The following is a 16288-nucleotide window of genomic DNA, read 5'->3' on the forward strand; positions in this document are numbered from 1 at the left end:
CAGTGATCCGCGTTCCTCAGGGGGGAAAACGCCTTTCTCACCCCCTCTTCAGACCTCAAAGCCGCTATTGAGGACATTCTGCCCAGCCTGCAACAGAAAGGGCTCCGGGTTTTCTACCTGAGCGCCGAGTCCCCCACCACTGGCGTGGAGCCTCTCCAGGGCCAGATAGATGCCGCATCCGAGGAGCCGATCCCCGTCGCTTTCCGAGCCAATGTCACCAGCAAATCCACCGCACTCTACATTTACACCTCGGGCACCACAGGTGAGGAGGGGAGTTGTGATGGGAGTGTTGAGCAGCTGTACCTGGCTGTTAAGTAGGCTTGGAAAGATTGTTGTTATAAAGAGGAGTGTGATACCTTTGTTACCTTTATCCTCTGAGGATAGGACCAGAAGCAATGGGCTTAAATTGCAGCAAGGGAGGTTTAGGTTGGACATTAGGGAAATCTTCCTAACTGTCAGGATAGTTACATACTGGAATAAATTACCTACGGAGGCTGTGGTATCCGAATATCCATCGTTGGAGGTTTTTAAGGACAGGTTGGACAAACACCTCTCAGGGATGGTCTAGATAATACTTAGTCCTTCCTCAGCACAGGGGACTGGACTATGGAGGTCCCTTCCAATCAATCATTTGTATGATTAGATGTTTATTGGTAAATGTCGACAAATGTCAATTTCATCATACAGGCCCAAGCCTAGCAAACAATATTTCCACTGATAATTGTCAGATTGGCAAAGTATGAAAAATGCTGCTTGAAAATGCAGTCGAGTTTGATTTAAGGATATTTCCTTTGTGCATGTTGACATGTGATGCTGACAGTTTGTCTTTGAATGGTTATAAAGCTTTAAAGTTTTTGAATCTTAGCATCTGTTGCCAATAAATAATTGTGGTCTGACCCGCCTTTTGTCTGACCGCCCATAGGTGCTGACTCTGTGGGTGCTCCTGGGCACAAGCACCCATCTAAGAAAATAGGGGGTGCTCAGCACCCCCAGGGCTGGATTAATCTTTTGTGGGCCCCGGCGTGGGGCCCCGCCCACTGCTCCTCCTGCGCTCAGCGCCGAAGCCCCACCCCTGCTCGCCTTCTTCCCCCCGAGGCCCTGCCCACTGCTCTCACAGTGGGGCGGAGAGGAGCACCCACTGGCAAAAACAAAAGTCAGCCCCTAATTTCCCACAACTGTGAAAATTTAAATCGATAAAAAAATCAAATGAAGATGCTTAAAGCCCATAATTTTTGTGCAACTGTGAAAATTTAAATCAATAAAAAAATTTAAAAATGCTTAAAAATAAACCTCTGTCAACATGATTAAAAAAAAAAACAAATTTTGCCAAGCCCATTAATAGGAAAAGGGACAAGAGATGGCATTCAAGATTCTTGTAATAGGAAAAGCACAGCCATCTTGGAAGAGGGCGGCCGTCTCTGGATGTAAAATGTTGATCGGCACTCGAGATGATTGGGAAATGTGCAGCATCACACAACGTTATTTCGTAGAATGCAGACCGAGAACACGCAAGAACCAAAAGCAGAGAGAGACAGAGGAAGACAGGTCCAGCTCATCTCACCTGGCTCTAGTCTGGCTTTTTTCAGGCTGCTTGCTCAAGCTCCAAATTGCACGCTTCCCTACAGACCCCCCTACACTGAAAGCAGGAAACCCCGTAACACTTAAAGAGAGAGTTTGCAATTTTAACACAATTTTCAATACGCCACAGGAACGGCTTTTTTTCCCGGTACGTTCCTTACTTTGCACACACACAAAAGGTTAAGAAAAGGTCAACATCAGAATGAAACGTTTTGAACTCGTCAAGATGGAATTTTAATTTCCTTGGAACCAATTTTTTAAAATTTTTGGTTCATAATTTTTTGTTGATATTTTGAAAGCTTGGGACAGGAGTACTTTTCAAATTGCTGACAGTTTTCATGGGAGGAAAAAACGTGTTTCCCCTCAGCCCTAAACAGGAGTCTTCTGCATCAGTGAACTTTGCATGCTACCTAAGGGACCAGGAGATGCTTTAATAGGAATAAGTGCTGGCATCTTGGGAAATGGCATCCGTTTCCAGTTTCAAAATATGGATCAGCACTAGAGAGGGTTGGAAAATGGAATTTTTTGGGGATGAAAACAAACAAAAAAATTGTTTTCCTCTAAATTGTTCATGATTTTTGCCAAAAAAAAAAAGTCAAATTTTGATTTTGACCAATGAAAATTCAAATACTGAAATATTTTGGCCAAAGCACCAAATATTTTTATTCTGAAATACCAGCACGGTGCCTCATGGGAGTTGTAGTTCAGGTCCCCACTTGCATAGGCGCTGACTCCATGGGTGCTCGGGGGCTCAAGCACCCACAGAAAAAACATAGCAGGTGCTCAGCACCCACCAGCCACAGCTGTCTGGTGGTGCCGCCAATCAGCTGTTTGGTGGCTAGCAGGAGGCGCTTGGGGGAGGGTGGAGAGAAGTGAGTGGGCGGGGCACCTTAGGGGAGGGGGTGGAGCAGGGGAAGGACAAAGTAGAGCGAGGGTAGGGCCTCAGGGGAAGAGGTGGAAAGGGGGTGGGGCCTCAGGGCAGAACAGGGGTGGAGCACCCACAGGGAAAAATAAAAGTCAGCACCTATGCCCTCTTGACAGGGGAAGTGGTGCACCATGGGAATGCCTGGCTGTGGTGCATCATGGGAGATGTAGTTCAACCAAGAAGCCTGGCTCATAAAGGAGAAGGGGTCCATGAGGTAACAGCACTACAAAACCCATGAGGCATCACTAAACGCAATCCCTTTGTCCTACAAGGACTCCCGAAAGCTGCCATCATCACCCACTTGAAGCTGTGCAACATGGTAACCATGTTATACATAAGTGGCGTCACAGCCAAGGACGTAATCTACACCCCTCTGCCGCTGTACCACTCGGCTGCGCTGCTCGTCGGACTTGGAGGGTGCTTGGAGGTTGGTATGTACAGAGTGTCGGCACGGGTCTAAAGGCACAGACGGTGCAGGGGTGCGTCACTGGGAGAGGTGGATGGATGGAGAGGTGGTTGGGGATGGAGATAGATAGATAGATAGATGGGGTGGATGGGGATAGATAGATAGCTAGGTAGATAGATAAATATGCAAAAAAGTGCATTTTTCCCATGTCAGGTCATCTTTAAGGAAACATCATTCTTAATTAATTTTTATTATTATTATCTAGATATGGATATAAACTGGCCTTGAACAAATTTGGGCTGGAAATCAGAAGATGGTTTCTAACCATCAGAGGGGTGAGGTTCTGGGACAGCTGCCCAGAAGGAGTTGAGGCTCACTGCCGGTTTATGTTTTATGCTCCTGAAAGGTTATGCTTCAGGGTCTCAACCGACCAGTGGCAGGGGTCAGGAAAGGATACCCCCTTGCCCCCCCCCCCCAGTGTATTCTGTTTTTTGTTGCTGTTGTTTTGTTTTTATCACCTTCCTCTGAAGCAGCAGGGATGGCTGCAGCTGGAGATGGGACACAGGACAGGGCTCTGAGGTGGCACTGAGTATTCTCTCTCTCAGGTCCTTGGCTGGATGGTTCTTGCTCACGTGCTCAGGGATAAACTGATTGCATTAGGTGGGGTGGAGAAGGAGTTTTTCCCCAGCTCAGATTGGCAGGGACCTTAGGGGTTTTTCACCTTCCACTGCAGCTTGTGGCTCACATGCCAGAATTATCTGGGTGTATCTCACTTAACCATTTCACTGCCATTGCGGGGCCTTGCACAGGGTCCCTTCTATTCTCTGCCTGTGGCACACACCATGTCTCCTGTGGGCTATAATATACTGGTCCCATTTCAGTTGTTGGGTTTAGCGGGCAGGTGCTTGGTGGAGTGGGTGGCCCTGTGACATACAGGAGCTCAGAGAGGTGATCAGATGGTCCTTTCTAGCTTAAAACTCTATGACCCTGAGCCCCAGCCGTGGCCCAGAATCCCGCTGGGCTAGGCGCTGTACAGTCACGGAACAAAGAGACGGGCCCTTCCCTTCCCACCTAAGTTATTGCTAATTCTGCCAAGCTGGACTCTAAAACTCTTCTCTGAGTGTGAAGTTTAAACCACATGGAATTTAGCTCCTGTGAAACCTGTTTGTTCATGTTATTGTCACCCCTTTGCCAAGTACTTCTTCACAAAACGCAGTTGTCAACCTGTGGAACTCACAGCCAAGGGATGGCCGAAGGCATAAATGGATTAAAAAAGAATTAGATAAGTTCACGGAGGAGAAGTCCCTCAGTGGCTATTAGCCAGGATGGCTAAGACTGTTATGGCCAGATGCTGGGACTGGACAACAAGGGATGGATCAGTCAATAATTGCCCTGTTCTGTTTATTCCCCCGAAGCATCTGGCACTGGCCACTGAGAACAGGATACTGGGCTTGACGGACCAATAGTTTGACCCAGGATGGCCATACTTATGTTCCTTAAGTTTCTTAAGCTGTAGAGTCTCACAGCTTGGCTTTCCACTGGAGGAGATACATTCTTAAAGGCATGTTGTTTATTTTTACATTATATATGCCAGGCCTTGCACAGAGATGGTGTTGTATTAATTTAGATGGAATATGTGGGCCAAAGGTGTTAACACAACCCAGTCGCTGTCCAACATTAAACAGTGCTAAACAAGATTCAGGGTTTGGCATCCAGAGAGCTCAGCCCGCTTAGGGCCACGGCAAACGCACTGTCAATTTTTTTTTAACCTGCTATTAAAGATACAGAAAGGAAGGAAAACCAGCTAACGCCTTTGAAATGTAAAGTATTGAGTAGGGCTTTCACGTGAACACGTCCTGTCCCCTTCCCTTTATCTGGAGAGTTTTAAAGGAGAACACCGCTTGTCTGACAGTCTCTCCGATGGTACCAAAAATGGTAACTATCCTTCTGGGGAAAAGAGATTACGTTAGCTGAGGTGGGCTGGAGCTGTGGTTGTTGCCGCCGATGTTTGAATCTGATCCCGTTTCATCTCAGGTTGTGTGTGGGGTTCAGCTGGAGCCAGTATGGGTGTGATATCATCTGGGTTCCTCTCTCTGACCCGGACACCTGTGAGGATTAGGGCAGAGGCCAGATGTACCAGGAGATGGTGGGGGTGGCAGCCACGATGGTGAAGCTTTCTACATAGCCTCCATCCGTTCTTTTTCTATTCCCTCACCGCAAATCTCTTTCTTTAAGGATGCACAAAGGGCGTCATGAGTGGAACAGCCAGTCCCCTCATTATTTTGACCACCAGTTAGGCCTAGTTTCTGACACACAATTTTGGTTCATTAATTGACAGTTCCACATCTTCTGGGTTTACCAAGCATGACTTTAAGACAGTCCTTGAGTTATCTCCATGGGACTTTTTGTTTAGACTACCTCAGTTTTCCTTTTCCCACTGACATTTGTTATTGTAGGTTATTGTGACATTTTATGAACTTCTACATACTTTTTACAGTTGGGCTTAAAAATAGGACAAATTTATAGTCCCAATTATTACAACAGTGGTCAGCATGCAGGGGAAATCCTTTCTTTCAGAAATCTCAGCCTGCCACCAATGATCGGTGCACTGGGAGCAACTAACTATGCCTCAAAAATCAGCTTTAGTCAGAAAGAAACTCACAGCTTCCCCTAAAAAGAAACTGCTTCACAAAACTAACCATAATTCAAACATGTCTCCAAAGACTAACCATTTGCTCTAACACCAAGAAAACGCCTATACGCAGCAGTGCCACCTGGTGACTCCTGCCATATTATTATTATTGTTTGTTTTATGATGTCACCTAGGTGTTGTAGCTCTGTTGCGCTACGTGCTGTACAAACACAGAACAAAGAGATGGTCCCGGCCCCAAGGAGTATAAGAGGAGATACAACAAGTGGATTTAACAAATTGTCAGGCAGAACATAAGGCAATAGCTGGACGATTCAAATCAGTGGGATAAGCAATGTACCAATTGCCTCTTCAGTGCCATTATTGGGTTAGGGTAGACTGGAAAGGCTGTATTCAGTGGGGCTCACGTGCCCCCCATCACCTCTCCTTCCCTCTCCCCTAGGAGCCACCTGCATCTTGCGTCCCAAGTTCTCCGTCTCCCAGTTCTGGGATGACTGCCGGCGATACCATGTCTCTGTGATCCAGTATGTAGGGGAGGTGATGCGCTATCTGTGCAACGCGCCCAAGGTAACCCAACGCCTTTCTCAGGAATGGGGGGGATGCTAGATTGTCCTTGGTTGCTAATCCCAATGGGGGAGGTGGGGTGAAGCGGTATGGAGTCCGCTATGTCGTGTTGTTGTTATTATTATTAATACAGGGTACCAACACGGCACCAATTTAACCACAGAATCTTTTATTAAATCCAGAAGGCCAAGGCCACAACTGCTCCAAACTAGCCTTAAATGCCTAGGCAGTCATCACCTCCATACAATAATGTGCAGTGATAAGTTTTGATCGGCAACTTATAACAGAATTAGTTTAAACCCACGTTGGCTGGTGCCAACTGGTCAGACAGATACCAGCAACAAATGTTTTAAGAGTTCACCTTTTTATGCCTTGTCTACTGGAACTAGGGGTGCTGGAACGGGGGGGCCAGGAGCCATGCCCCGTCCTTCCCACTGGCCACAAGGGCAAGTGATGGCGTGGAAAGGGCAAAGAGGAATGAGCAGAGGGCGAGACCTTGGGGGGGAAAAGGTGGTGTGGAGGCGGGGCCATGGTTCAGGTGCCAGTGGGTCCCCCACTTGTAGGGAGCTTCCACCGCTCCTGACTGGAACCTACGTGACTATTGTCACTGCTCCTTGAATTCCGTTCTTTGCTAAAACTGGTTAGGACAATCCCTGGTAATTGGGGCTTTTTAAGTTCAGTATTTCCAACACGATTTCTCCAGGCCTTCCCAGAACTTCTTGACACAAATTGGCAAGGGTGATATAGTCATTAGCCAAGCTAATTTAACCCTTTATATACCTATCCAATCCTTCAGCTGAGGGTAAAATTCAGAGATGAGTTCAAGGCCTATGATGGCCACCATCTTGACCAACTACAGAGAATGAACCATTGTTAGGCCTGGTACAAAATGTTCTCTCTAAACTGTTTTTTGATGGAAAAAATTTGTTTTTTTGACTAAGCAAATTTTTTTAACAGAAAGTGTCTACTTTCTGTGGAAAACTGGGATTTTTTGTCAAAAAAACCAAGCCCAAAAATCGAAAAATTTCAGCTGAAAACTGAAATATTTTGATTCTGAAATGCTTCCACGGTGCCACATGGGAGTTATAGTTTAGTTGCTTCTTGTTCCAATTTTCCTCTATAGGTCAGGCTCCCCAGTGGACTACATCTCCCATGATGCATTAAAACCAGGAACTCCCATGATGCACCTACTGCCTCCCCTCTCCAAGAGGGGTATCATGATTCATCATCGGAGACGTAGTCTAACCAAGGAGCCCAACCTGTGGAGGAGAATGGGAGTATCAGGCACCTGAACTATGTTTCTCATGATGCACAACAACCAGGGACTCCCATGATGCACCTACGGTCTCGCCTCTGTTATCATGGTGCATTATGGGAGATGTAGTCCAGCTAGAGGCAGCTGTCCTATGAACACCACAGCAAAATTTCAGAACTGAAGTATTTGGGCTTGCGCTGAAATTTTTCAGTAGTCACATTTTTTGCCATTTTTCCAACAGTAAACAAATGAACAAACATTTTTCAAGCAACTCCACTGGGATTTTTCAGAGCTAAAAATCAGAATCTCCTAGAGCTTGAGCGAAAGGGGCCAGACTCTGGAAGCTGTAATAGGCCCTCTGTGAATCAGACATCGATGTAGATCAGGCCATGTATGTCCCACCTGAATGGTCAAAATAGTGGTTTAAGGGGTATCGACGCCTTATGGTGGCAGTTCTCTGTGTAACCACTGGTGAGTGTATGTTACAAGTCCCCCCCCCATGCCAACCTACAATGGCTATGAGTCCGTTACAGTCTTAAGCTGTAGCAGCTTCTGATTTTAGTGCCGAGGTCGCTGATTCAGTCTCTGGTGTGTCAGCCAAGAGGGTAGCTGTCAAATGTGCACGGGGAGATTTCACCTGTAAGGCCCTCTATGTTCCTAGCTAAGGTCCCTTGTCCTATGCAGCACGTTGCAGCTCTGGCTTGTGTTGGCTTCAAAATAGGGTTTCTGTGGCACCATTGCTACTTTAGCCACAGTCCGGGGTCTTATAGGGGTGTTTCCGCGAGGATGATAAATCAATGAGTCGAGTCAGGGATATTCTCGGTGTGATCTTGTTTATTCACCAACCCCACCCCCCACAACAAACAAACATGCCAAGTCCTGTTTCCCTGAGCACTGTGGGAACAAACAGCAGCAGGCAGCTTCCTGGCTGCAAGATCCCCATGTCTGCCCCTCCAGCGAGCTCTGTGCCCAAGAAGCTCCATCCCTGCTTCGTCCCAGAGTCACACTTGCTCTTTTCCTCCTGGCTTTTTGCTCCCACAGCCCAGCCCCCACGTTTGCAACCAGGAAACCTCCCTCTCATTGCCCCATATCCTAGCTCTGCCCTGCCACGTGGCCTGCTGCCTTGGGTGGTTGCCCCACAGCTGTTATTGCCACATAAAGGGGCTGGGTTTCTCTTTCTTCTGATATTGAAAGCGAATGTTCAGCGCCCACTCCCTGGATGGCTGCCACTGGCCCCTTACATGGGGGAATGTATGGTGCATGGGCCCCTTGGTAGCTGCCTGAACAAGTGTGAGACCCAGGGCGAGACCTGGCCTCCTCTCTGTGCCGCTCCTGGAACCCCACCCTGTTTCCCTTGCAGAGGGAGAACGAACGAGAGCACCAAGTGCGGCTGGCTGTGGGTAATGGCCTGAGGGTGGAGGTCTGGAAGAAATTCCTCCAGCGCTTTGGGCCCATCCGCATCTGCGAGTTCTATGGGGCCACGGAGGGGAACACTGGGTTTGTTAACTACACGGGGAAGATTGGAGCCGTGGGAAGGGTCAACTTCGTCCACAAGGTGAGGAATGCTATTCTGCCTCCCCTACAATGGTCAACCCACGCTAATCAGTGTGGTTCATTGGCCATAGACCATAGTCAATGATGTATTAGTGTTCATCTCCATGGAGGCATGTAATCTGAATTAAAGTGGATTAGTTAAACCAGATTAAGACACTGTGTAGACACTTTCATTCAGAATTAAAGTACTGTAGCCTTAATTTGTCTTGCCTTTATTCACTTTGGAAGGGAATTAAACTAAACTGAGGGCTCACCTACACATGGACATCCAGGAAAATTAATCCGAACTAACTAGAGGTGTGAATTTGATGTGGATTAGTTAAACCACATTAAATCCCTGTGTGGGTGCTGTTATTCAGAATGAAAGTGGCCTTAATTAGGTTTAGTTTAATTCACTTTGGAATTTTTACAATACGCCCCAAATCAAAACACAACATTTTGATAGCTGCAGTCGCACAGCTGTGGGGCTGCGTGCAGGTGAAAATCACTCGAGGACCAGACAGAATCACTGGCTGGGGGTAGGGAAGGTGGCAGATCCTGATAATGGGCACATGAGGGATGCTGGTGTCATTTTTCCAGCTGATTTCCGTCTTTGTCGCCCCGTTGCTCTCCAGATGCTCGCGCCCTTCGAGTTCATCCAGTACAATGTGGAGCGGGATGAACCTGTGCGAGATGAGAGAGGGTGCTGCATCCGAGTCCCCCCAGGTAAGAATTAAAAGCTGGCCATCAGGAGGCGCTGATGGGGGGAGCGGGCCTCTTGGGGAGGAAGCATGCTGCAGCGGTCACAGTCTTGGCCTGGCACTTCAGAGACCTGAATTCAACTCCCAACCTCAGGTGAGTCACCTAGGCCCAGATCCATTGAGCATAAGGGAAACTCGGTGCCTAAATACCATTGAGGATCTGTGCCTTGGTTGCTCTTTAGTGAAATGCGGCTAATAGCCCAGCCCTACCTTACAGGGGGAATTGTAAGAATCAGAGCATTAAAAGACTGTGAGACACTCCAGTACTCACAGCAGCCATATAAGTCCCCTAATTAGAGAGTGGAATAGTTGATAGCAGGGATGAATAAGAGCCACGGAGCTGCAGAATCTGCAAAACTCATGCCCTGTTTTTTTCAGAGAGGGGATGGCAAAATTAGTTCAACGTCACCAGCCCTGTCCTCAGGGGTTTTAAGCCATTGCACGCACACATCAAATAGACAAGGTTTTCACAGATTTCCTGGCACGTTCGGATTTAATAGGGCGTGATGTCAAATAGCTAATTTGGTTGAAGTGTCATTTAAGAAAGTCAATCAAATACTTGATACAGCACTGTACAGAATACAGAAAGGAAACGTACATACCAATCCAAAACTGGAGAAATTAGGCATCGCGTTTCATTTCACTTCGCTTCTAACGCCCCCAAAGTCATGCCTTATATACTGATTTTGGAGAAAGAAAATCCTTCAAAATCTTTTTTTCTCATGCTCTGATCTTATTTGGAAAATTATCAATTTACTGAATCAATAAGCCAATGAAAGGTATAACTACTGTATCTGTACTGAGACCATCTGTCTCCATAATTAGCTCTTAATGACTCGGACATCCGTCAATACATTACTCAGTGCTGAGACATTCATTACAGAACACATCTGCTGTGCCAAACGTGCCCTGTGCGATTTATCAATTACATGTTGTCATTTATAGCCATCCTCCATCAGTTACGCCATCTTGTCCACTACAACACACATCGAAGTTAACAGGCATGTGGACTAGGTCAGCAAGGTCAGCGGAAAAGCAGATGAGATGGTTAAATACAGTCCTACTTTAAATTAGAGACGTCCATTAGTCTAAAACAAAACAGTCTTATTTGGCATTACAGTGGGTAATATTTAAAAACCGAACACTCCAATAGGAGTGCTGGAACCTCCCCTGCCCTGCCTTTTCCCCTGTGAGGTCCCACCTGTTAGGGGCTTATTCCTTCACCCACTTACTTCCCTGGTCCTTCTCGCATGAACAGAGAGCAACAATACCCGAAGTCCAAAGGTGCAAACAATTCGATGTTTATTGGGGTGAACTTCCAGCAAGCATGATTCCAGTTTCCTTCCTTAGTATCCTCCTTCCCAGCTCTGACACCACAGAGCCTTACACCTGTGTCCCTGTTCCCATTCCTACCCTTAGCCAAACATGATTCCAACTTCCTTACTCCCATTCTCATTTCCCCCTTTAGCAAAACATGATTCCAATTTTCTTACCCCCATTCCCTGTTCCCATCTCACACACCCACATGCCCACCCCCACCCACACCCAGTCACTTCCTCATTGACTACAGATTATATAGTAAAACTTGAGTTCTGCTTAGCTGTACCTTAACCAATCATTTTCCTGAAATTTAACTAACCAATCCTAACATATTGTAACATGATTATGTAACCAATTATATCCCACCACCTTAATTAGTTTACACCCAGCAAAATTAATTATACAGCAGACAGGAACAATCACAGAACCAGACAGAGATTATACAGACAAACAACAGCAAAGTGGGAACTATAATGACAAGACAATACAGAAGTGAGGATTTCACATCCCAGCTATTGATAAGTGAGTTCTTGCCAGACAGGATGCTATCAAACTAAGTTTCCTTTTACATTTTCTAGGCACTTCCCTTTCTCTGGAGGTGATAGGAATACAATCCTGTCCTGATAGTGCCTAACAGCCCAATAGCACCTTCTTTCAATGTGACTAGTTTGGAATGTGAGGATGTGACCGTTCGCTTCCCAGCTTATGGCTGCCTCCGCTGCTTAGCCAAAGGCCTGAGCCTAAGCACAGGGCCACAAACTGTCACAGTAAGAGAAGGCCCTTACACCGGCAGACAGTGATTTCTTTCTTTTATACCTCTAGAACTAGCCAAGCGATAAGAATACACCTAAATTCTTAAAGTACAGGCCTTTGCAGACAGGCCTGAATATCTATATCCTAACACTCCACCCCTTTTTTTTCTTTTGGGATCCTCCTGCCCAGGTATCCCTGGAAAAGCATAGGACATATGGCGACACATTTCCTGATAGGGCCAGGCATCAAGGTGGAAGGTGTCGATATTCCATTTGTCCCACTGCCCCTTGTGTAGTATAGTGCCCTGCACCTTCTCTCATACGGGCATACCACACCTATTCCAATTAGTGTTCCAGACTTCCCATTAGAGTGGGCCTGAGAAGGTTGGGTCCGGGTTGTCTAGTACACTGCAGGGTTTGGAGGGCTTATTACATTCCTTATAGGTTATCTCCCTATGCAATGTAACACAAGTACAGTTAACAATTCAAAATCCATAGCAACACTGAGTCCTGACCACTGCAGTATGGTCCAACATCCGAGACACCCCCAAAACACTGCCTCTCCTCCTTCGATGGGGTCACGATCTTGTGTCCAGTTGCTGGCAGTTGCAACAAGCTGCCCCTGGAGGTCTTGCTTGCTTTTGTCCATATCATAAGTCCATTGAATGTTCACAGAGAAATGGGATATTGTCCAAACCAGCTTGACCACTTGGTATGGAATCAGGCAGTAGGCTTATTTACAGCAATAAGATTCACAGATCCATTTGTGCACCAAAGTCCATATAGCAGCATGTAGATGGGTGTAGTTTGGTTATGGTCTGGTGTAATTGTGCCCCCAGTAATATGTACATTCCCAGCAAAACACCTTATACACAGTACACCCAATTGTCCACCCCTTGCATAGGCCATTGATCCCGCTCCTCTATAGTCATAGGAGAGGGGCACATCCAAACATCTTCTATTAATTTACACTATTTTACACACACCCCCATTGATTTCCAGTGAGCTCCTCCCCTTCTCATTATTTCCGTAGGGCTTGTGGGGGCCACCTTAGTTGCCATTCCATTTCCAGGTACCACGGTAGCTATTACACAGGTGCTAGCCTCCTAGTTGAGAATTTGCATTCCCATACACATCTTCCCCCAGGGTCAGCCTTTGGAAGCCATCCCCCACCCACATCATGAGGTTTTCTGTTCATTAAAACACAATAATGCTAGCAACAAGACAAACACCACAGACAAACAACACAAAACATAGATCCATGGTATTCTGGGTTATTTTTCCCGCTGGCGCCAGCTTGCTTGTAGAGTGTCTGAAAAACAAAAGAAACAATTTCCTTCCCCATGGTGGGGACAGATTATTGCTTAATAATAATACGACTTTCTTTTACAAATGTCCTTGCTACTTGCAGGAAAAACAGAAGAATTACCTCCAGACTGTCCTTATTTTGTTCTATAGTCAGGCTAGTGAATTACCTCACTCACTGGTCATTTATGAAATTCATGAGATGGTGTACCTCAGTTTCCCCTCTTGTACAACAGACCAAGTTTGCAATAGTTTCTCTGCTGTACCAAGCTTTAAGTTTATTCTCAAGTAATAGCTGAGACACAGCTTCAGATTTTAGCACTGTACACACACACACACACACACACCCACCCCTTAAGGTTAACCTGTCCCCCTTATTTTCAGGCTTGACTTGTTTTTTTCACCTCCCTTTCCTGAAGGGCCATAATCTGAGTCTTCTAGTAGCTTGTTTGCTGACCGGATGTATTCATTATTTGCAGCTCCTTTGTGCCCATCAGCTAGGTAATTTGCATTTACACACAGAGGCTTACTAGCTTGCTTCTGGATCCAAAGCTGTTAGCAGCTCAGACACTGTCTTAAAAGGGAAGCATTTTACTTCCACCAGAGTTCTGATTACTTTCCACTTTCATCTCCTGCTCCAAAACACAGTGATCTGAAAAAGAAAGCACAACCTATTGTGGCTCCTTTTGGAGCCCTATTAGGATTTTAATGAAGTACCATGTTTTATTTGCATTTCTTTTACTCCTTTTCCAATATACACTGCACATGTCCTGGGAAAATGCAAATTTCTTCCATATAGTTTAACCTCCATAACATCATATTAGCCAAATTAATTTTACACAAGGTATAACTGCCTCCCCCATGCCTACAGAGTTTTCATGCACACCCACCAAAGCAACAATCTAATCCCCCAGAGGCATCCCAAGGCTCAGTGTTCCCATCATTCCTCCCCTTTTCCTTTTCTTTTACCTGTGCACACACACACAAAATTCTGTTTTGCCTAACATCCCTTGCACTGTGATTACTCTTTTTTACACAACTGTATCCCAATTACACTTCCATCTTGTACAACTAGACACAACCAGGGGCAGCCAAGTTAAGTTCCAAAAGAAACCTCTTCCATCCTTTAGTGATTTTGATTACATTACCCAATAGTCAAATAATTTTGCTCAGATTCTCTCTCCGCCTGCTGCCTGCAGCAGCCCCTTATAGACCATTTCTGTGGGAAAAGGGCCCATTTTCCCTCAGAATAGCTGTAAAGGCTTCTGGGGACAGAAGCGTAGTGGTGATAGTAGCCACTCTACCTGACCCCCTTGGAAAATTTAATTACCAAGCTTCCATCCAATGTGACTGCACAGAGTTGCACATACAGTTACATTTATATAACTGGGTTTTATCATTAAACAAAAACTTCCTTCTTGACATCTCACATAAGTATCCAAAGTACCCTCCATTAAAACTTCAGAAAAACAAAAGAGTGTGGAAAGGCAGGTTGTACTTTGAAACTTTTTTTTTTCTCCACTCCCCCAGGACCAAGTCTCAGATCCAGTCTCTAAAGGTAGTCTGTTAACTCTGCTTTTGACTTTAAACCCTTTTGTCCCAAATCATCTTTAACTACCCCTAACTAATTTACAACCCTTCAGCAGCCCTTGCTGAAGCAGCACCAAACTTGAAAGATTACTGGCAGCTTCCCATAATGCTGCCCTTACTTCAAACCTCTCACAAGCAGACTGAAGTGCCTCCTTTCCCTGGAAGGCATTCAGTCCCCATGGGCAGGGACCTTCTTCCACTACCCATGTACCAAGGAGGGTGGGCTCCTCAGCCACCCCCCATCCCTCTGGGTCCCCTAACACTTCCTCCATTTCCTTTTTAATCTCATCCCAGGTTGACCCCTGTACCTGGTATGGGCCCTGGTTCTCCCTTATCCATTTATCCAAAAAATCCTTTATCCTGGCTTGCCAGAACCCGCAATTACCATCACGAGAGTTCGCGATACCCCCTCCAAGCAGCTGCGCGGACTGTTGGGGAGGGGGACTTACAGGCTGCCACTCACCTATCCAATGCGATGCATCCGAAATCACGGCACCAAGATGTTAGGGGCTTATTCCTTCACCCACTTACTTCCCTGGTCCTTCTCGCATGAACAGAGAGCAACAATACCCAAAGTCCAAAGGTGCAAACAATTCGATGTTTATTGGGGTGAACTTCCAGCAAGCATGATTCCAGTTTCCTTCCTTAGTATCCTCCTTCCCAGCTCTGACACCACAGAGCCTTACACCTGTGTCCCTGTTCCCATTCCTACCCTTAGCCAAACATGATTCCAACTTCCTTACTCCCATTCCCATTTCCCCCTTTAGCAAAACATGATTCCAATTTTCTTACCCCCATTCCCTGTTCCCATCTCCCCCTTTAGCAAAACATGATTCCAATTTTCTTATCCCCATTCCCTGTTCCCATCTCACACACCCACATGCCCACCCCCACCCACATCCAGTCACTTCCTCATTGACTACAGATTATATAGTAAAACTTGAGTTCTGCTTAGCTATACCTTAACCAATCATTTTCCTGAAATTTAACTAACCAATCCTAACATATTGTAACATGATTATGTAACCAATTATATCCCACCACCTTAATTAGTTTACACCCAGCAAAATTAATTATACAGCAGACAGGAACAATCACAGAACCAGACAGAGATTATACAGACAAACAACAGCAAAGTGGGAACTATAATGACAAGACAATACAGAAGTGAGGATTTCACATCCCAGCTATTGATAAGTGAGTTCTTGCCAGACAGGATGCTATCAAACTAAGTTTCCTTTTACATTTTCTAGGCACTTCCCTTTCTCTGGAGGTGATAGGAATACAATCCTGTCCTGATAGTGCCTAACAGCCCAATAGCACCTTCTTTCAATGTGACTAGTTTGGAATGTGAGGATGTGACCGTTCGCTTCCCAGCTTATGGCTGCCTCCGCTGCTTAGCCAAAGGCCTGAGCCTAAGCACAGGGCCACAAACTGTCACAGTAAGAGAAGGCCCTTATACTGGCAGACAGTGATTTCTTTCTTTTATACCTCTAGAACTAACCAAGCGATAAGAATACACCTAAATTCTTAAAGTACAGGCCTTTGCAGACAGGCCTGAATATCTATATCCTAACAGCACCCCTGTCCCACCTATTCCCCCCAAAGCCCTGCCCCTGCCCCGCTTCTTCTCCTGAGGCCCCACCCTC

At 46.0% G+C, this 16288-nt stretch overlaps 1 protein-coding gene across 1 annotated transcript in view; it reads left to right on the forward strand.

Annotated features, from left to right (window-relative positions):
* Positions 1-16288, forward strand: part of SLC27A5 (solute carrier family 27 member 5) — a 37279-nt gene that overhangs the window by 9746 nt on the left and 11245 nt on the right. Inside the window, exons 2-6 of the mRNA XM_077840432.1 lie at positions 53-262; positions 2776-2934; positions 6002-6126; positions 8739-8933; positions 9547-9637. Of these exons, the coding sequence (XP_077696558.1) occupies positions 53-262; positions 2776-2934; positions 6002-6126; positions 8739-8933; positions 9547-9637 (780 nt within the window). The remainder of the gene's footprint in view (positions 1-52; positions 263-2775; positions 2935-6001; positions 6127-8738; positions 8934-9546; positions 9638-16288) is intronic.

Source organism: Eretmochelys imbricata, chromosome 23 (assembly GCF_965152235.1).
Source record: "Eretmochelys imbricata isolate rEreImb1 chromosome 23, rEreImb1.hap1, whole genome shotgun sequence".
In the NCBI taxonomy this organism is placed as follows: Eukaryota; Metazoa; Chordata; order Testudines; family Cheloniidae; genus Eretmochelys; species Eretmochelys imbricata.